General features: G+C 35.3%; 1 protein-coding gene across 1 annotated transcript in view; it reads right to left on the bottom strand.

Annotated features, from left to right (window-relative positions):
• Positions 1-22,882, bottom strand: part of CFAP54 (cilia and flagella associated protein 54) — a 127,100-nt gene that overhangs the window by 86,817 nt on the left and 17,401 nt on the right. Inside the window, exons 8-22 of the mRNA XM_074870802.1 lie at positions 22,745-22,846; positions 19,533-19,731; positions 18,343-18,438; positions 17,125-17,237; positions 16,839-17,007; positions 16,133-16,218; positions 13,979-14,113; positions 12,763-12,913; positions 10,853-10,914; positions 9,713-9,841; positions 8,904-9,051; positions 8,024-8,101; positions 7,819-7,940; positions 4,254-4,427; positions 1,028-1,120 (exon numbers count right to left, since the gene is read on the bottom strand). Coding sequence (XP_074726903.1) covers positions 1,028-1,120; positions 4,254-4,427; positions 7,819-7,940; positions 8,024-8,101; positions 8,904-9,051; positions 9,713-9,841; positions 10,853-10,914; positions 12,763-12,913; positions 13,979-14,113; positions 16,133-16,218; positions 16,839-17,007; positions 17,125-17,237; positions 18,343-18,438; positions 19,533-19,731; positions 22,745-22,846 — 1,857 coding nt within the window. The remainder of the gene's footprint in view (positions 1-1,027; positions 1,121-4,253; positions 4,428-7,818; positions 7,941-8,023; positions 8,102-8,903; positions 9,052-9,712; positions 9,842-10,852; positions 10,915-12,762; positions 12,914-13,978; positions 14,114-16,132; positions 16,219-16,838; positions 17,008-17,124; positions 17,238-18,342; positions 18,439-19,532; positions 19,732-22,744; positions 22,847-22,882) is intronic.

The following is a 22,882-nucleotide window of genomic DNA, read 5'->3' as shown; positions in this document are numbered from 1 at the left end:
TGTTAGTATAAAGCTTGCTCACAAAACCAGGAAAGCTTGAAACATTGGGCAAAAGATGTTGAGATCATTCTTCTGTCACAATGCAAAACAGAGACCTGCCCTGCAAAGAACAGAACTCTTCACGAAGATTTCCAGATACAAAAATGATCACTCAGGTCTGTGACTACAGTAAAATTTGCTGAAGAGGACATGCTGAAGGTTTTTTTGCCCCTTTTGGATGGATCACAGTTGTCATTCAGGTGGACAATGCAACACCATGCATAAGTGAGTGAAAAACAGAACTCAGACTGTGCAGGAACACCAGAGGGTTATCCAAAGAAAAAAACCATTAACACAATACAAAAAACCCAAACAAATTCAAAAAATAAAATGTCAAATTGTAATGAAGAAATAATATAGAAGAGTACTGGCACAGTCACATGATCAGTCATAAGTAACCAAAGATGTGTGGGATGATTTGTCACACCACATGTTCACAACATAAAAGAGAAAGATCATGAGCGTAGAAGTCAATCATGTCTGAACATGAAGGTTATTGGAGGAGTTATATTATCATGTTGCCAGAATTAAGTAAGGTAAGGTCTTGTTAAGGAGAAATAGCTGATAGAAGTTACACAATTAAGAAAAATATTAAATTTTATACTTCTGTTTAGAATTTCTCTTTTCCTGAATCTGGGCCACATTCTGGACCACACTCTATACATACATCATATACTTTCTTTTCATTTTATATTTCTTAGATGTCACTCAAAAAACAGAGTTATAACAGAAAGGATAGAGACTTGTCTAACATGAAGCTTTTGAATAATTTAATTCATTATTCAAAAAACGTTCCTAGAACTTTCTTTGGTTTTTTGTATGCCTTCAGCCTAGCAAGATTTCAGTTGTTTAAAATAAAGATCAAAATGTTTGTCAAAGGTTTGGCCAGTTACTTGATTAAAGAAAGATGTCAGGTGTATACACTTAGAAAGTTGGGGTTTTTTAGAGGAAGAGAGAATGACCTAAAGGAGTTTTACCTCTTTCTTACCTCTTCTCCTGCATTTGGAAGTTTATTGTTATTTAACCTTATTTTCATATTTCTTCCTCCTGCTACAGAGCCCAAAATACTGTACCATGAAACCTTTGAAGAAAATGAGAACAAAATGAGTTGATACATAATAGTATTTCCAACTTTTGCCTAATGTTGAATGTACTAATTTTGTGAAAACAGTCTCTGAAAAAAAACCCTTAAGTGATAATGTATAGTCTAACTGCACTAGAAACGCTTATTAATTAATTTAGGTGGAGAACTAGATACACTGCAAAGGCAATAAAAGCAAATGACTCTCCATTATACTGTCTCCTACCTTGAGCTACCCTATACCTCAACTCTATCTCAAAGATAAACTCAGTATGTCATCCTGTAGATTTAAAGTCATCTAGATCTGTTATTTGATCCTTGCAATGACATTTTTCTAAAGTTGACATCAGGTTCTGATTCTACCTGAGGACAGATTCTTAAAAGCAGACAACAGAAATGCAGATATGAAGTAATGCAGTAGTATTTTCTAAGCAAGCCATGTTCTTAGTTCCTATTGAAATCAATGTTTTTTTTTAATGTCATCGAGCTGCTGATTATCTCATTGGGCATATCATCTAAACTTTTCAATATCTTTAACAAAGGAAGAATTTGAGCATGTATTCCTGGATCAGTGCTCAGTAGTGTTCAGTGAGATCAGACATGGAAACTAATTTTGATTTCATCTCTGCAGAACTGGGCAGATGGATTTCAGTAAGTTATGCATCTGATTAAGTTCTCTTGCATTAAACTTCTTCTGCTAAAAAACGTACTATGTCTATTTACTTTCCGTAGACATTTAAACAGACCTCAGGTTTGACAGATGAAGTTATTTTTCAACATATACAAACTCTGTACAGCTAAAATGTTCATTTTTCTTGTAATGCACATGATTTGTCTTCCAGTGAATCCTGACTGTTTTTCAGAAGGAGATAGTGAAATAGAGGAGATTATTTTCAGCAAATGAGCAACTTTAAGATCAGGAAATTTTAGAGTACTTTGACTTCTATTAAAAGAAATAGATAATTAAATCCTAAATATCCGTTTCCAGTTAATAAGTTCTTCATAAAAATACCCTTCATGTCTGCTCAACAGCTCTGTGTATCTTTATGAAGAAAGTTTTTCTAGAATTTCTGGGCTCAAACACTACTAATCACCTTGCGCCATCTAGTGGCCTAATATGTTACACTCACGCCCCTGTATCGAAAATGAAGTATTGACACTTACTAAACAGATGAACTACCAGGCTTTAAAGAATTATTTTTTTTATTTTATGTTCATTAGGGATAAAAAAGAACATTTCCCTAATTAATTTCTTTGAAATTCGCTAATTAAACTGCAATAAAACTGCAAGTTATAAAACAACTGCTCACAGAAACGTTCTTACTGCTATTAATAAGGTTTGAGTTTCTACTGGTTTTATACACATCGTTATTTTGAAGAAGCTTGCAAAATCACTATGAACATTTCTCTCTCAAGAAAACTGCAGCTAGTGAATTTTTCATACTTCAGCCTGTTTGAACCCTTTCAGGACGTATGAAGGAGAATAAGGCAATTTGGAACAGTCAGCATGGATTTACAAAGGGCAAATCATGGCTGACCACCGTGGTTGGCCTCTGTGACAAAATTACCTGATTTGCAGAGTTGGGGAGAGGAGTAGATGCCATTTACCTCAACCTCAGCAAGGCACTCTTTTTAATGCTGTCTTCTGGTGTTCTTATATCCAAGTTAGGATGACATAGTATGGGGGTGTGAACAGATAAGGGGTGAAACAATGATTGGAATGTCAGAATCAGAGAGTAGTTGTTGATGGTTCATACTCTACCTGGAGGATGGTAACAAGTCAAGCACTGCAGGGGACTATCCTGGGACCTGTGTTAATATCTTTAGCAATGACATGAGGAAAAAAGTGAGCACACACTCACCAGGTTTGCAGATGATGCCCCATTGAGGGAAAACAGTTGGTATCATTGAGGGCAGTAGTGTTATTCAGAGGGACCTAAAGAGCCCAGACGAACGGGCCAAGAGGAACCTCATGAAATTTAACAAGGACAAATGCAAAGTCTTGCACTGGGAAGAATGAATCCCTTGCAAGGATATAGGCCAGGGACTGATGGGATGGGGACCAGCACTAAAAGGATCTGGGGGTCATGTTAGACAGCAAACTGAACAAAAGCCAGCAGTGTGCCATGGCAGCAAAGCAGCCTAAAAGCATCTTGAACTGTATTAACAGACGTACAGTTAGAAGATTGAGGAACGTCATCATGCCCCTTTGCTCAGCGCTCATTAGACTACATTTACATACCATGGCCAGTTTCCCTCCTGCCCCCCAGCATTCTAGCAAGAAATGTTAAACAACTAGAGTGATTACAGCAGAGGCCCACCAAGATGGTCAGGAGCTGGAGCACTAGCCCTGGAAGAAGAGGTTGAGAGAGCTGGGCTTATTCTTCCCAGAGAAGAGGTAGCCTCGGAGGACCTACCAGGAGCCCTTGAGTGCCTGCAAGCAAGTGGTGAAGATGCAGCCAGGCTTTTCACAGTAGTGCATGGTAGAAGGATGAAAATTGAAGCAAGAGAGATTCCAACTGTACATAAGTAAAAAAGTTTTCCCCATGAACAGGTTGCCCTGTTGGAACAGGTTACCCAGAGAAGCGGTTCAGTCTCCATCCTTGGAGGATCTCAGAACTGACTGCCCTGAGCAACCTGGTCTAATCTCATAGCCAACCCTACTTTGAGCAGAAGGTTGGACTAGAGACCTCTCCTAAAATCCCTTATGATTGGAGTAGTTCTGTGATTCTACATGTTCAACAGAAGGCAGATTAACAGAGGCTTCAGTGTGGCATTTTCTTGACTCACATGATGCAATAGCCTTGTATCTCTTCAGAGGGTAACTAGGAGTATGTCAGGCCCTAAGCAAGAGAATGAGCTTTTGACAAGTAGAATAAGTAAGTGTTATATGACAGAAGCACCAGGGAACACGATGCATGAGATGAAGAAATTTTCATGCAAATATGAAGATCAAAACAGTAAGTCACAATTGACTCACAGGGAAAAAAAAAGAATACTTTTAAGTCAGAAATAACACAGTCTTCTCAAGAACAACAGAGAAAACTCTGATGATATAGTACTGCTGAAACAACTTTTCCTCTATCGTGTATTGTGAGGTTATTTCTTACACAGTCATCATGAAAAACATTACCTGAATATCTGAAGAGAACGGGGCTGGTTTAAATGTCATGGAGCAATGTGATCTAGAAAGTAATAGAGGAGGAGGAGGAGTCCTGCTTTTATTCTTGCTGCTCTTAGCTTCTTTGAGACTGTGATACAATGCACTTTGTTCAGCTTCAACTTGCTCAATTAATGTTAGTGCTTCCTATGATTTAAATCAAAAGGGAAAAACTATTAAAACATAACAATGAGACAGATTTAACACTTATAAATGGTTTTCAAAATGATCTTACAAAAATTCACTGCTATGTAGAAAACTTATAGATTTTCATATCATCCTACATCCTAAATTAGGATGAGTGGTACTTTGTGTAAGCCTTACATATGCAGATTAATTTCACAATGTACAATAAAGAGAATGCAGAGTTGCATATGAAAGAGGCAGGGCTGAGGCATATCCAATTTTGGAAGAACCTATAGGAAAAAAGAGAGTGATCACAAATAATGTTGATTAGCAAGTAGTGTCAACCAGTGATTAGCTCCAACAAGAAACAAAAAATATATCAACTCTTATTTAGGAGAGAGATGGAGACCTAATCCATGCAATTTCTGAAGGAGCTGTGGAAGTGGTTAGACTGATTTTCTGTACTCCAGAAATAGAGGAAAGATGATTCTGTGATTCTGTGACAGAAAGTCCAGAAGTAAAGAAAAGGGAGAAGAATGCAGGCCCAGAAAATGTAGGGCTAAGCCACTTCCCTTTGTTAGCTGGAGAGAGCTGAGAGCTGACTGACAGTCTATTAGTGTCTTCCAAAAATGTGGGGGCCTCCTATACTTAGTGATTATGTGGCCATTTGGTTGGAGATCAGGGTACATTTTTTTCTTACTGGACTGAATGGCAAATTGGTAAGTTTCTTCACCTTGTTTGCATTGTCAGGATAAGAGAAATTTAACTTGGAAATTTAATATTAAGAACTTAGTACTTTTATATCTTTATTTGTGGCAGCTGTCCAGTGCAAATCAAACCAAAAAGGCCAGCTCCCAGAGATGAAGAGATCAAGGATGACTTGGACAAATTACATTCTTTTGGGAGAAGAGAGATGAACATATGCTACAACTAGGGTTTTTATTTGAAGCCTTTTAGTACCATACACTGGACCAAGGATTTAGACTGAACTGAGTCTGAAAGATAAACTGAAAAAGAAAATCCCAAGTTATTGGTTATTCAGTGACAGTCCTATAATCTTGCACCTTAACAGTTCCTTGTTTCTGTCCTCATACATTTATAAGGCTATAAGAACAACCATACCAGGTCAGATCACAGACTGAATAAGCCTTGTATCTCATGTCCAAAAATGACCAAAAACTAGCCATAGATTTATAGTGAAACAGGGAGCTAAGATTTAATAGAGCCTTAATCACATCACATAGCTAATAATTTGCACAGCCCCTCACTTCACCCCACTCCCTCCCCCTTTAGATTAGGGTTGCATCCACCCTAGTGAGAAATGTTTAAGGAAGGATATAAGATAAAGAGCAAGATATGGAGTGACTCTTTCCCGCACACAACCATTCAACTTTTGCAATCAGTAATTAGAAACTTCATTGCTTCCTTAAAAAACTATACTTCTTTATGGTAAGCTGTACTATGATACAATTCTTCATTAAAAGAATCACAGACTCATTCTTCTCTGAGGACATATTTCTTATTACTGCAAGGATGGAACTGCTTCCAGGTTGGATAAATATAGTGTTGTGACTGACAGTGGTACTGCATGACCTGTACTTCATTAATTGTAGAACTTGGAAGATAATAAATGGGGAGGTTTTGCAAGAGGACAAAGAATAATCTTATGGTTGAGGACACCAAATGTCACTACAGAAAAACACATTTTATCCCTGCTTCTGCCACAGACTTGCCCTGCGATAAACCACATTTTATCCCTGTCTCTGCCACAGACTTGCACTATGGTATCAGCTTAATCACATTAATTCAATTTTACAGCTGGCCAAAAAGAACTACCAGTGTACCCAATTCTGTAAAGACTTGGATGTCCAATTAGACAGACAGGACAGGAAGGAAGAATGAAACAATTGTGAGAGAAATAAAAAAAAAATAATGAAGGCTACACAGTAGCTCAAGTAGTTAAGCACTGTGAGATAGTTGAGTATACACATATGACTCAGAAGCTTCCATATCTGCCTGGTGGTTTACTGTATGAGAAAATGTCATTTGTATGTTTCTCAAAAAAAATAAACCACTTTCCTATTTTGCAGCGTAATAAGAACAGACTTAGATCATATTGTACTGAGTACAGTAGAAAAGACCAGAAGATACAAGTAATTCTATATAGATGTCTTGGACGCTCGGTCTTAAAAAGGGAAAATCCTCTACACAGAAACATGAAAATAAAGGTATGGATTTTCTGTTCATGAAGGGAGCACCATCCACCTCAAGGAGGAAAGTTAATAGAGCATATAATTAAATATTTCATTATAGTACACATATCAAAGAAGATCATGCCAAGTTTGTCCAGGCAAACTTAAATCTGACATTTTCTGGCAACAGGCTGCAAATACATTATATTCTTTTACCTGCATATATCTCTGTGAAAAGTGCACAGAAGTAAAATATAGTGAAGGCCAGTATAAGGCCTTTGCAAATGTTTCTTTGGGATAACCACATATTTCTTGGGAATTGCTTGTAAGTCTTCATTGGTGACTACAGTTACAACTTTCATACTGTATCACTACATCTTATATTCAAAAATGCCATGTATTTTACAAATATGAGAGATTTTTAGCGTATCTTTTCTGATCCAGTTCTTGTATTCTTGTGACATAAAAGATGTGTGTGTGAATTATCATGCTTTCAAATTTGCAGTACTTAAAAAAACACTTTCTAGTAACTTCTTGTTTAAAATACTTTTTCATATATTATATAGTGAGAATTGCAGATTCTGTTATCTGTTGTACAGGCTATAAAGAAATGTTATGCCCCACTGATGAGAAGGCAATTTTCATAGGCAGATGCTAGTACAAAACTCCATGGAAAGACTCCCACTGATTTCAAAAGACTTCAAAATAAGCCCATGAAGAACCTACTTTTAGCCTCAATAAATTCCAAAATCTCCAAATTCTAAACTGTTTATTTAACAAGAATAAAATAAAGTCCATGCCATCATCACCAGCTAAAATAATCTAAGACAACTTACAGATCTTGAAAAAAGAAGGATGTTGAAGGTTGCAGTGAGGAAAACTGCATGACATTTTGTCAAGGCATAGGTTTATAACTGCAAAGTCTAGGTGATTAACTGTAGAAAGAAAGATCATATATTTTTTCAGGTTTCCTGCAATCTGCATGTGTGCACAAAATTTGGGGATGTGATCTTTCCTTGTTTTAAGTCACTTTATGCTTTCATCATAATAAAACTTCTCACGGAAAATTTGGCAACAGAAGTTAAAAACACCCAGTGTCCCTCCAGATCCTTCCATTTTTCTTCCTTTTGTAAGAAGGAGTAATCCAAGTTTTAATTATACGGAACAAGAAAAACTGTGATAATGTTAAGGAATTTCTACCATAAGATTTTTTTTATTACCTCCAGTAGCTGCCTTTGGGAAGAAGTGGTTAACTCTTTAGGGAACTTTTGTGCAGCCTTTTGCATCAAAAAGATTGCTCTGGATAGCTTATTCTTTTTTATTTTTCTCATTATAAGTGCCTCTGTAAAATAGATATTTGAAGACATTTATAAAACAGCAGCAATAGTGTATTATACTTCTAAAATCTTAATTAATAAGACTTACCTGTTAAATAATGGAAATCTTTAATATTCTTCACATGAGACTTGCTAGACTTAAGACTTCCGTAATCCTTTTGAGCACCTATGTGGGAAAGAAATCCTGAGTTATTCATTCTGATAGTGCTATTGAGAAAATTTCAATGAGAGGCATTAATACGTAGTTTTGTAGTAAAGATCTGCTCCATCTCATGTTTTTTTCTTTGGTTCAAGAAGGATTTCTTGGGCTGATCATGCCAATAAAAATATTCAACCCTCCTGCTCTAACATCTTTAGTAGTTATATTAATATCACAGGAAAAGAGGGATCTTGTTTGATCATAGGGAGCAGTGCATAGGGGAGATCTGCAGTGTCCAGCTAATACTAGCTTTTAACCTAAAATAAAAACCAAACACCAGAAATGGGAGATCAAGTAGAATGTTTTTAGAAGGCATCTGTCAAGAGTGAGATATCTGCTAACTGGGAAGATACAAGGACAATTTCACAGGAGTGGAAATTCAGCAAATTGAACAAAGAGCACTGAATAAAATATTGAAGTCATTCTCTAGAGGGAAAAAAAATTTCTGCAGAGCATCCCCCAATTCTCCCTTACTGGCACTGTAACAGTTAATATTATAACTGGAATACCACATCAAACTGTCTAGGAATTAAATCCAGTAGTTGTTAGCTAAGTTTAACTCCCATTGGTTGAGTAAGTTAGAGACTAGCATCATGTGGTAAATCTAAATTCTGCAAATTCAGTACATTATTTCTGTCTCTACATGGCATACAAACTGCCCTACATCAGCTCCTCTTCGGAAAGTAGATACTCCTTTATTTCTTAGAATTACAAAATATATTAACAGAGAACTCTAATCAGAAGATCATTTAGCTTTACTAAAACCTACCTTGTGTCATTTTAAGAAGTTTCACAGCTACTCGATGTTGGGCCTGAATGAGCTCCAAGTGTAAATCTATTACAAAACCATTACCTGTTCCTGTCTTATCATTGCCACACCCCAAAACAGAATTCAAATTCTGATCATTTGGGTCCACCTAATAAATAGGAAGCAGCAATTAAAAAAACACAAACTTTTATTACTTAGCTTATTGCATTTACCTTGACATTGATAATATTTCAGTAAATTACAAACACTGATATTTGTCATATCTGTCTAATATGCGGTCATTCAAGAGAGCATAGAAGGAAGGAGAATGACTAGACAGAGAAAGCATGGATAACAGAATCAGTAGGAAACTGGATTAATATTAAATATGAAACTGCAGAAAAATATGTTTCATTGTGTTACCAATCCACAAAACAAAGATCATACTGGTATAGAGTGATAATACTTAGAAAATCTGAACTCTCTTCAACATCAAAAATTAATTTGAATAATAAACAGTTGCAGGCAATAAATATGAAAAGGATTTCTGCTTTTATTTTATAGGACAAAGCTAAAAATTACAATTATTTCAAAAAAAAAAGGCAAAGAAAATCTAAAAGAGTTTAGAGTTTATTACTGAAAGAGAAAAATGCTATTTCTTCTACACAGAGATTTATTTTTTCTATTCTCTTTTTACATGGGGCAGGAAGATGAGGAACATTTGATAATGCTAAGATTTCTAAGTGTGAAGAAAATACGAATTTTGTGTCATCAAAATCCAATATATTATTTATAAATTTTGTTGCAGTGTAGCTTTTTGTAGACTTTACCTTTGTACAGCAGTTGTCAAATATTGACTTTCCATCTGGTAGAAGGGTCATTAAGCGAGATGTGTTTATTCCATTAATTGCTTTTTCAAGATTCTCATAAGCAACTTGTAATTGTTCTGTAGGACTTTTCTGAAATGAAAACACACAGAAACACATTTTATTAGATAACAGCATTAAAAGCTATAATACAGCCTATCAAATGTAAAGTGCTATTATTTTTAGCTGTTGCAGTTTAAACTCTTTCAAATAATCTTCACGCAGGCACTGCTCCCCATGCTTTCATACACTAATATCAGTGTTTTAAATTTCAAGTAATTTTAGTTAATTCAGGACTGATTTTCCTTCACCTCTTGACAACAATTTACTAACTCGAAGAGTTAGCTTATAGCAGAATGAAACTGAACTTAGAGAATTAAGCTGACACAGTATTTTTCACAAGCAGTTTTTCAACGTTCCATTAGATGCTATTAAAGAAACACCGATTTTTCAGAAAACAACACCTTTAAGTAGGCTGTCACTGAATTAAAGCTTCCTGATGTGTGTAAGCATTAAGACATACCACTGACAAAATTCCTGAATCCTCCGACTACTGTATGTCTTTTCTTTTTAATGTGTTTTATTAAATAATTTTGAAATATTTGATTGGACACTTCTGCAAAGTGCTGAGCACTGAACACACTGAGCAAAGCAAGGACACTCAGTATGTTCCATCTATTCCACATCATCCTTACAAAAATAAACAAGCAAAAGCACAACCCAAAATATTTTCCTAAATGGAGCAAGGACTAAAGTTTGTATGAATGACCTTTAAAAAAATGTGCTATTAAACCATTTAAAGCTGGTACTATACATTGGCATAAAAAAGAGTGTACAGTGGAAATCGGTATGATCATGCTGTAAAAAGTTTCAAATAAAACTTCTTCAATATCACAGATTACTAAAAAAGACTACAGGAAAACTTTTAGATTTTATTTCATTTGAAAAAACATCTTTTCTTTTTCTCTTTGCACTAGCATGATTGTGTGAAACATTTCAGCTTTATAAATCTAAATACAAAATTGTATGAAAAGCTTCAAGCAGAAATAAGTCTCCTTATGCTATTCAAAACCACTGTATTAATGAAAATTAATTAGCTGTTACCATCAGTATTTCAGGTATATCACAGGTTTCATCTTGTGAGAGAGAGGATCTTCTTTCTCCTTCTTTATAGGAAGAAAATCAGAAAGTGAAAATTAAATATATTCAGAAAATTTTAGTACCATTTTAGTAGCTCTACTACTACAAAATTTTAGTAGCTCTACTACTAACTTAAGAGTCTGGCAGTAATACAGTTCTTCAGTACTTGACTATGAGAGGTAATTATATTGTTTCTTGAAAAGCTTTTCAGGGTTTAAACACAACAGCTACATATGTACAATTATACTAATTCAATACATCATTATCCAATAACGCAGTTTTTAATTGTACCCTATATTTCATAGCAACATTACATCCAAGCCAATGAAACTTGGATTCATTTTGTAGTTCCTCACATTGTTGTAGCATTCATATCAATTTTCCATTTTTAAATCAATTCAAATCTATTCTTATCTAATTCATAGTGGTTTTAATGCTTATTTAACTTATAGAAGGATTTTTAAATACACAAGGTGATATTTTTATGATATATACTATTTCAATTTAATATTCCTTGAAGGCATATTATCACCACTTTAATGTTCATTTGGACTGTTTAAATTATTTTTATTTACAAAGAATGCATCCAGAATAATGTTCTCCTTTCCAAAACAAGAGGAAGCAGCCAAAAAAGAAGCAGCGGTTTCTTTGTTCTTGGTTACATCCCTCTAGCCTGTCAAAATTTTATTTCTTCACTGAAATCAACTCTTTTTTTGCCTTTTCAGAGGGACAACCTTCACTCCTGTACTCTAGTCACTCCTGTACTCCTTGTGCCACTGTTGCCTGTTTACTTCTGCTTGTTCACTGTCTCTTTCTCATAAATAAAAAAATCTATATTCACTCAGCATTCATTCAGTAAAAAGACTCTTCTCAGCATGTGCTTGACTGCCTATTTATCAGTCTATTTTGACCAATGGCTCCTATCTATTCAGCTTTTTCTCCTTCAAAAAGACATTTAATCTGATACAATGATCATTCATCTATCTCCATCAGAATTATATGATTTTTCATAACAACACAGAAAACAATACCTAGTCTGTCTTTATAATGAATAGTAGTGTTCCAAGATTTTCTCACTTTCAAAAGAACAAGAGGTATTGTTATTCTCTTCTGTTTCTAGATATGCTCTAAAACAGTCCTTAAAATCTACTCTCTAGTTACTGCAAAACATTTATAAGAACTGATTCATATTCCATGATACTACATCCACAACAACAGAAAACCTTTAAAAGTATGTCTAAATACTCATGTTTTACAGCATTAGTCAGGTTTTGGAAGGAAATTTGTTAAATGTGATTGTGATTGCAATTGCATTATATCCCAATAATGTAAGCCAAGTTAAGTTCAACTTCAAAGTCAACTGAATTCCTATACAAAAATCAAGACTTGTGTAGACAAGAGATCCAAATGACCCAATAAAAGCAAAAGCTTCAATATGACCTCAATATTTCCCTCTTCTGTTTGGCCTGCCACTAGTCAACCAGCACTTGAATGCTCCAAAAGAGCCACAGCGCATACTGCCTTCTGCCTAGCCAATATTCAGAGAACATATGAGTGATCTAAGGCTACTCTGAAGGGGCTAGGAGACATGTAGACCTGTGGGGAGGGTGAGTCATAAGAGATGTGATTGAAAATGAGGTTACTTCAGTAGAACTGGAAACGTAAGGAAAAAATGCATAAATCCTTTGAAAACTAGGTTTCGTTAGCTCCAATTATGGAGGAAATTGTGTGTACAAAAAATTATCATTATACTGTCGACAATCTCTTTACAATAATTTTTGAATATATATATTTGGCAAAGTTTTCAACTCAGGAAAGTTCCAATCTTGAAAGTCATTCTTGAAAGAAAACTAAATGTTTGTTGAAAGCTTTACCTCCTTTTTTCTTAGATGTACTTGTAGAATCAGCTATGTTTTCCAATATTGCAGTTAGATGTAAGGTTACCTCTGCAAGCATTACAACATTAGTGTCTGCTAAGCTGCTCTTCTGAATTACTTCATTTATTATCCAGAGTACATGAACCCACTAAAAATGGGGGGAGGGGAAAGAAAAAGAATCAAGACAGAGTTAAAACAAATTTTTGGAAGTTATTTATATATTACAGAAGTAGATAGGGTTCTGCACTTTAAATTGTCTTAAAGTATTCGTAAACATGGACACAACTCCCTTCTTGGATTTGGCTTCTTTTTTTTGAATGACACCAGACTAAGATGCTGAATTTGCTGCTCCAAAGCCCCTATTTCTTTAGACAGCAGACTTTTTTTTATTTTAGAATAGTATTATTTTTTATTATTTTAGAAAGGTTTATAAAAGTTCTACAGGCACAACTTTTATACCTTGTCATAGTGTGGTAAGCATTCCAGCAGATTTGATCAATTGCCTCTCATTTATTCCCATATCTTCCCACTTAAGAGACCTGAATGCTCCTGAGACCTTACCAAAAGAGACCTGAATGCTCCTGTTGTACACACAGAGAAAAGCAACAGTGCACTATTTTCTGGTGAATCTCTGAACAATTTTACTATAGGGATTGGGGCCACAAAATTAACTCCTCCAGAAACTGGTTAGCATCAACTGACAGCCCAGAGAAGCTAGTGTAAATTATCCTTCAGAAGACTGCATTTCACCAAGAGCCTCTCAGTCTCAGAAGCTGTTCAAGGTAAGGCTGTGGCTCTATCCAGTGGGCCAAATACTACTGACCCCCATCTCTCTTCTCAAGCTGTAAGGTTTTTGCCACTTTCTTCTACTGATCTAGGGAACTTTCTTGAAATATATTGGTATTTTCTGCCACGACACACCAAATGCTGCTTCTTACATCATGCCCAAATGCTTTTACTATTTTAGCTCTTTCCACCATGGCCCACTGGCAGAGAATGGGTTACTTTACTGGGAAAAGGCTGAGATATTTTGATACTGGCAACAGGAGCAGAGTGTGTTCAAAGTGTATATACAATTCACATTTTCAGAGAAGATCTATCTGCATTTTACCACAAGAAAATGTACTTAGACTGGATGCAAGTATTTTATCTCAGCTTATACTATAGCAGTCTGCATTCATATTAAAGGAAATACATTGTAATAAAGGAGTACTTGGTAAGCTTTGTATTTGTGGATATATTTTAAGTAGTCACTTCCACTCATTTGGATTCGCTGAAGTCCCATTTTACACTTCTGCCACAAAAACATTATTACATCAACAAGTATTTCTTCATCAGGTTGGATATTCTGGAAAGAAAAAATAATATAATTGTAGAAGCAGGTATGTACATAAACACTCTCAAACCCTCAGTATATAAACAGTTCCAAAATTTTTCAAAGTAAATAAGCCATTATCACATTTAACTTTCTTATAGGGGATGACAACATTTTGAAAGCTTAAGAAATATTTTTTTTTAAAGTAATTGCTGGTAGACCACCCAAGCTTTTCTTCACCCAACAATACAAGCAGTTTTAGAGGTGCTTTTTATTTCTTTTTTTATTGTCAAGCTCTTAAAAGTGACAGAGACAAGGAAAGCAGTGAGATGAAAATTACATGGGAGAGACAAGCAAATTATCTGTGAAATGTTGTAATAGTCAATACATTCTGGGGAAACTAATGTAATTTAACAGTTTTAATTTTTTATTACAGTATTTTTCTTATTACAGTATTTAAATATTTGCAGAAGATCATCTAAGTTAGAAGGTTTCATTTTGCCTTGACTTCCATGGGTTGTTGGTGCATCTCAGATGAGGGAGCAGTGAAGAACGATTTAAACAACTAGAAAAAAGGTTGGAGTGGAATACCTAACTGAAAGAAATGTCAAAACACATCTGCACCTTGTGAAGAGAATCATTAACAAATTCAAAACTCTATTCAGTTAATCTCCTAATTAACACATTTTAAAAGAGAGTAGAGTTTGTCTACACTGTGTTAAAACACATTCTGAACAGCGTTTAACGATCAGTACACATCTTTATTGCCATTTATACCTGAGTTGGACATGCAATGAAACTCAAGCTTGCTATATCCACACTATCTGTACACTCGTATGTGTATGAGATTTCAAAGATATCGATATCGAGAAGTGGGGGTAGAAAAAGTCTGAAAAAGAAGTAACTCAAGATGACTTTTGCCATTTGTTTGGTGGCAGCAAGCTGTTAGATAGGCTCCGCTATGTCATGTAACTTCACCATCCATGAATTCTCTGTTAATCAGGGAAGAATTTGTCTGTCTTCCCTGGACAGATTAGGTACTGAGAAGATTTGTGGGAAAGTGTAGAAGAACCAGAAGAGTTTAAATCCAGGTAACCTGCCTCTGTGATACAGTGATCATGTGAAAAAGCTGACAAATTATGTTATCTAAAGGTATAACTACCTTACAGGCAAGATATTTTGACTGAAAATATTACACTAAAGCTAAAAATGTGTCTGCCCAGTTATACTCAAACTGGGGCAATATTCAAGTTATATCTAAAATAAATTTTGCAGTTAAGACATATGCCATGTTAGCAGAACAGGATTTTTCAAAGGAAAATTTTTCAGTAGTCTTTTGAATCACAAACTATTTTAATGTAAATGCTAGTGGAGACATTGCACTGTATTTTTTTCCCCTCATAGTAGCACATTAAGGGAAATCTCAGTTTGAGCAAGTAAGTTAAAAGTGGTTACTGTGGGGATAAACCATCAGAAATATAATATGATATATAATCAGAGATTAATGAGATCACTTCCAACCTGGTATTTTATGATTCTGTAGTAAAGACTTCAGCACAAAAAGTCCCACTCTCTTTGATTTTATTGTTGCTGTTGCTTGTTTGTTTGTTTGCAGTGAGAATTTACCTTAAATTGCAGGCATACCGCTGCTATAAAGTCATTACCATTCCTTAGGGTAACTGCTCCTGTTTTTATAAATATTGCAGAGTGTTTTCTACAGCTGAGCACATTTGTCCACCTAAATCTAATATACTTAAAGAAATTTGATCTCTGCTTGATTAGCTGAAACATGCAATCAGCCCTATGGTCTTCCAAATAGATTTAATATCTACTAAACATTTTTAAAGTAGTCTGATTACATAGCACCAATAAAAAAAAAAATTGAACCAAATTTAAAAAAAAAATCACAAATTGATCACATTTCATAAGTACATTTTTTTATATTCTTTCAGTTTGTTAATCATGCAACTGATTCCTTTGGTCTTCAATGATATGCATTCATTACAGATTAAGTGATTCATTTAGAAGAAATGTCTCTAATTCTGTTATTACCTGCTTAGATGTGGAGACACAGGAAAACACTGTTGTTGCCAAAATTATAAGATCATGAGAAGGCTCTCCATGCTTTAAGGAACCCTCTACATTCAGTGTTTATAAAAAAGGAAAAAAAGGAAAGGCAAGAAGTTATTTCTAGTTAAAAACCTATGTTTGAAAATATCTGAGTGAATTGACTTACCAATTTATGCCAGCAGATAATATGGTCTAAGAAACAGTAGATACAAAGGAGACAGATATTCCCAAGTTTATTCACCTCTGTGAAAAGTGAGCATTTCAATTTTTGGAAACAGAAAGTTTTCAAGATATCTGTGGGTTTTTGGAATGTCATAGAATTAAACTACAGTTGCTTTTTAGCTTCTATGTCAAGAAATTTTACATAAATGAAGTATAAGAACAGACAAAAGAAAGTTGAACATGCCTGTTTTGCTTTTTTCCTGAAAAACTGTCTGAAAATATCTATTCATTTTACATCTTTGCATATAACTTGATGTATGTTTAACATACATCGTGCATTTCCACACTTGAAGGAAATGGTATAAAGTTGTTTTGGCAAATGAAAACTGGACAGAATTCAATAGGTGGCAGTTAGTTTTTGTCATACAATACAGACTGCACCATATTACATAGCTTTTAAATAATAAAATTTCTTGCTGCAAAAATATTTGAAATGCAAACACAGCTATAACTGAACAACACTCACTTCTAAACGTTTGCTTCTTTTCAGAACCATGAGGCATCCTAGCTTCTTCAGGATTATTTTCACTAATAGAAAAATCTTGTTTAAATTTTCTTGGAAATAGTAAAGGTTGCATCAGTGTAAGAAGTTTGAGTTCCATTTCAGCTTTCTTCCATGTTGGGTCATCTTGAGCCTAGTTGAGAAGAAAAAAACAATAGAAATTTGTCCTAAAAATCTGTATTTTGAATACTCTCCCTTACCCTCATAGGAGAAGGTTACATAAAGAATGTCTAAATAGCATCTGGATTACCTGAAGAAAATTAACAACTAATTCAATAGCAGAATCAAACACATCCCACTCTTCATAGCTGAAAGCTAATTTTATGAATTTCACCGCAGCATCTCCAGACACCCCCTTTTCTCCTGCAGTGATGACAAAAATATTTTATCTCTTTTATATATATTCAGAAGTTTAATTTAATTTCATTTAATAATTTGGGTATTGATAAATACAAAGATAAAACTCCACGTGCTTTTGAACAGTCAGCATAATCTTGAAGGATGTTTTAATAGCTCCACAAGATACAATAGCTTTATTATTGTGCTATAATGTCTATGCTTACATGCTACTTTAATGATGCATCTGCAATGTCCTGTTACATTCCAAAGAGGTTGTACTATTATTGATATTAATGTACCTGTGTAGAGAATATCAAGGATTCAGTCCTTTCTGTTGCAGAAGGAGCTTAAATCTGGGTATCATCCCATAATGACCCTTCTTACCGGAAATTTAGTTTAAAAAATGCATAAAAACATAACGATTTTTTGCAAGGTAGGTGAGCATTTCTCATTACTGTATCAGAAAACGTGCATATACACACAGAGAGTCTATTTCTCACTCTTCAAGTTTATCCAAACCACAGTAAGGCAGAAAAGGGTTTTCCTCATCCTTGGAACTCTAAGCAAGTGTCTTAGCTAATATACTCAGGAGTGTTCTGCAGTCCTAAGAATACGCCACAGTCATTGTCATTACCTGAGCATGTGGTCACTTGGTAAAAGATGTTAGCAATATTAACTTAGTAATAGACAGCTGTTATTTTCCAAAGCAGCACAATGACTGGTCCAAGGACCTCAACAGGATTAAGACAGTCATTCTGTTACTGCATCCCACTCCTCTTCCATTAGAATATACCAGGACATCATTGCAGAATATGGCCTTTGAATGACTGTTTAGGGGCATGAACGTATCTAGATGAATTGCTACATTGAACAGTATGTGATTACAATGCCCATATATTACTATATGCTATTTAAATAATACCTATATTAAGAAAATTGTAATATCTCTGCATTAACTCTTCTGAATGCATTAACATTATATGTAAACACAAGCATATCTCACACAAAGAGGACAGCAATTTGCAGTCCCTTTATGCATAGAACTGCTACAAACCTGAAAATGAATTTTGTTCACCAAGCATTTGCATTGCTGGGTACAGAATCCTTCGAAAATTCGAAGCTAGTTTACCTGTTAGTATCAACTGCAGAAGGGTTGATGATGCATTAATTATACCAAAATGATCGGTGCAATGACCTCCTTGAATACCAGTACTGCTCACTCCACCTTTAATATAGACAATTCATTAAATCAGTTTATATTGTATTTGACTTGTTATATTCCAATTAACTAGTAATCATACCAAGAAAATATGATTTTGATGTGTATTTAGTCTCTATATATTCTTTTATTAACAAAATATCTGTATACCTATGGCTATATTCAGTCCAGAGCCCAGCAAATAAGGTTTGGAAGGAATCATCAAGTCCAGTGTTTTTCTCAAGTTTTTAAATCTAACTTTGAGTGATTTTTTTGAAAAAAATACATGAAACACCATGGTATGTTGACCTTGCTTGTCTTCCAGACCCCCACCCAGCTGCTCTCTCGCTCCATCTTGTCAACAGGACAGGAGGAGAAAATAAGATGGAAAAGCTCATGGGTTGAGATAAAGAGAGTTTAATAAGAAAAGCAAAAGCTGTGTATGAAAGCAAAACTAAAAAAAATAAGCAATTTATTCACTATTTCCCATAGGCAGGCAGATATCCAGCCACTTCCTGGAAAGCAAGGCCTCAGGATGTATAGCAGTTACTTGGGAAGACAAACGCCATAGCCACTAATGTCCCCCCATCTTCTCCCTTAGCCCCAGGTTTTATTGCTGAGCATGACATCATATGGTATGGAAGAGCCATTTGGTGAGTTCAGGTCAGCTGTCCCAGCTATGTCCTTTCCCAACCTCCTGCCCACCCCCAGCCTACTGGCCTTTGGGGGTAAAAAGGTTGGAGAGACAGTCTTGATGCTGTGCAAGTACTGCCCAGCAATAGCCAAATAGCCACTGGTGTGTTATCAACACCGCTTTAGCAATAAATGCAAGGTGCAGCACTCTATGGGCTGCTATGAAGAACGTGAACTCCATTGTACTCAAAAAAGATATGCATAAATTACTGTAGATTTTTACTGATATAATAGAACACACATATCAACCCAGACTTTTTTCTTAAATTTTACAAAGTTAAGAAAGATTGCCTGCTTTTACAGGTGCTATTGTCATAAATGAAATAGATGCCTTCAGGCAAGTTCTCTCTTTTATAGCAAAGAAAAAAATAATAACATGGAGGTCTGGGCTCCTCACCAACACTCTTTTTGCTTCTTTATGCTGTTACCTGAGAGGATTTCCAGACCTGCAAAGAAAAGTTCTGAAATGACATCACGAACTTCAATTTCATCAGGAACAGGTGGAGCAGGGCGCAACACGCGCCTGCTACTATCAGACAGAGCTTCCAGGATGGCAAGGAACTGAGCTGCAACACCATCAAACATTTCTGTCAGCAGCCGTTCAGTAGTAGTGCGAGGCCATGGCACCTAAGTAAGAAAAGGTAATGTAAGCTTTGTAATACCTAAACCGAGTTACAATAAAGCAAGGTGTCTTTCAAAACAGTTCTCCATCAAAAAGTACACTTTTAAAACAGAAAATAATATACTGTAAAATACATTGTTGTTATGAATTTCATGCTTCAAAGGCATAGCAAAGCCTCATGCCAAGTGGGGGCAGTACTTAAGAAGTACCATGATTTCATAGCAACCAGACACACTGCTGTATGGTATTTTACTTAGAAAACAATACAATGGAAATTATGGGTGAGAGTATTAAGGCCATGTAGTTTAAAGCCACCCAGATCTCTCCTTATAATGATACAGACTTGACCATAAGGACCTAAGTTCTACACACTTTACAGAAAATCAGAGAATGATTAGGATGCTTAGCACTGCAGTGAAAGTGAAACACTATTATATTCTCTCACTTGCACATTTCAAACATCATAACATAAAAATACAAGGCAGAACACACAAAAATGTATTTGCACTTTTGACAGCTAAGAAATCAGAGATTTATATAAGAAAATATTTTAAAATTTTATTTCAATGTTCTGTTTACATGGTTACCAAACCACTACCAAACATGCAGTAAATCACAGATACAGTACTTTAAAATGTTGCTCATAATCCACAACATTTCAGTTCTATTTATTTGGCACTTTTCCAAATAAAACCACTTTAGATCGGTTTCTAGATATATTTAACTAGACAAAAATTTGTGAATTTCCTTCTTGATTTGCTGATCCACATCCTTTATTTTAGCTTCCAAATACCTACAGACAAGCTCAGATGTGTACCTGATGAAAAAAAAGAATGATCTGTTCTATATCTGACAACATTTAGAGTATGGGTTATTTTTGTTTTCAAATAACTTACATTTCAAAAAATGGAGATTCCTCAATTTCCCATTATATTATGAGGTACATATGTAATGGATCTGTGTCTACATCATGAGAACTAAAGATGATGGAATTTCAGTCCAAGGAGACCTTAAGAAACTTAAGGAAATAGTTCTACTGGGAGAAGGGCCAAGCTCTGCATCTGGGGAGGAATGCGTCTGTACAGACTGGAAACGAACTTTCAGAGTAGCAACACTGCCAGAAAAGACCTGGTTGTTAAACTTGAGCCAGCAGTGTCCTCTTGTCACAAAGAAAGCAAACTGCAGACTGGATTACACTAGGAGAAGTGTACAGCACATTGAGAGGTTATTTTCTTCCCTTACTTGGAACTCATGAGGCTCCGCCTAGAGTACTATGTCCACTTACGGGCTCCTCTGTGAAAGAAGGATACTAAGAAACAGGACAGGGTCCCATAGAGATCTACCAAGATGATTAGGGGCATAAAATGTAAAAGAATAGACTGAGGGAGCCTTAGTTAGTCTGGCAAAGAGGAGGCTAATGGGTGACTTAATTGCTGCCCACAATTCCTTGAAGAAGACTGATAAAAGTAAAGAAGCCAAACCCTTCTGAGTAGAAACAGGTAGTATAACAAGGAGTAATGACCACAGTTTCAACTTTGGGGGACTGGACTAGATGACTTCAATTCAGATGACTCTAAAAGCATCAGGGATGACTTGCAGATTGGACATTAGGAGAAGTATGTTAATTAGGAGGTAGGGCAGTACTGGAAGAAGTTATCTAGATGGACTAGGGAATCTCCTTCATTTAAGATTTTGAAGACAAAGCCACAGCTGATTTGATCTATCATTGGCAAAAGTCATGCTTCAAGTTAGCGGCTGGACCAAATGTCTTCCAGAAGTTCCATGCAACCAACATCTTTACTCCTATGATACTGCAAAAACAGTAATTCTTCATAATGCAGTATTTGCAAAAGAAAATAATTTACTCCATAAAACCTATCTATCTATATTTATATCACCATCAGCTAACAACATTCCACAGAATAATACTTTTTATCACAAGAGGGTGTCACTGTGCAAAGAGATTACGATCTTTTGCTTACAGGGGTGCAACACATCCCAAAGAACAGGCAATATTACTCAGTAAAAGAAAGTGGGTGGGGGAGATTGCTGATTAGTAATTTCAGTCACTCCTCTCTGACAGCTTCCTATGAAATAGCACAGGAATTACATTTATTTAGATCACATTTGCAAATAGAGGAAAGCAGAACAGCCATCTGTCCATCACAAAGGGAATAACCACTCAGATAGAAGCATCCTCTTTGGCACACTGAAATAAAAATGAGAACTTTCTATTCTATCTGTGCAGTCCTGCATCTAGAAAAGGTCTTGAATTGAAAAGACCTATCAACCTAAGTAAGATGCATAACCATTGCAAACCCACATAGTGGCATAATGGCATAAAGATAACTACTAAATTTTGATATATTAAAGTCTTCATGCTGATCTAAAAAGGGACAATGCACTCACACAAAAAAGCTTTTTCTTTGATTATTTATAATTCTTATCCCAGTAGATCACTCATTTTTGACACTGGCTGTAAAGAATACAAGGAGTGAAATTTGAGGAAATTCATTACTTCCTTAAAAGTCTACTTTGTATCCTTGATGCCTTTCTCTCTCTCTTCATGGCATCTTGCAGAAAAGTAAGTGGCCTTCAAAAACAATCTCTCAAGACTTAAGAGTTCTCCAATATAAGTACAAAAAATCTAAAAACATGGTATCTTTTTTCAAAGTAGCCCTTTATCTTCACAGTAAATTAACACAGCAGGGCAAACTTGGGACTCCCATATACCTGGTATGAATTTGGACAAGTTTTCTCTGATTTTTATTGCTAACAGAATTGCTAAAGGAAAAAAATGCTAGAAAAATCAGTATTTTCCAAAGTAGTAATTACTACATCTTCCTCCCTTTCAAGTTTGTTCTGAGTTTTAATAATAAATTATGTTAACTATGAAACTGAAAGAGTAAAACTTTCTCCTTGTTAATAGCACCATGTGAATTAAGCAGAATTATGTCATGTATTCCTTACATGCAAATAGTAAACAAAAAGAAAGATTATACAAAATGTTAGACTTACATTTCGTGCTTCTTTCAGACTAACTCTTAACTTAGGCCGAAAGTAACTTTTCGGCCTTCTTCTGGATTCATATACTGCTCTCTTGAAAATCATTACTGACATCTGATGCAAAGAAAAAATAAGTCAATAACTGTGTTA

The sequence above is a fragment of the Strix uralensis genome, chromosome 5 (assembly GCF_047716275.1).
Source record: "Strix uralensis isolate ZFMK-TIS-50842 chromosome 5, bStrUra1, whole genome shotgun sequence".
Taxonomy (NCBI): domain Eukaryota; kingdom Metazoa; phylum Chordata; class Aves; order Strigiformes; family Strigidae; genus Strix; species Strix uralensis.
The sequence above is the reverse complement of the archived record's forward strand: the minus strand, read 5'-3'. Positions and strand labels throughout refer to the sequence as shown.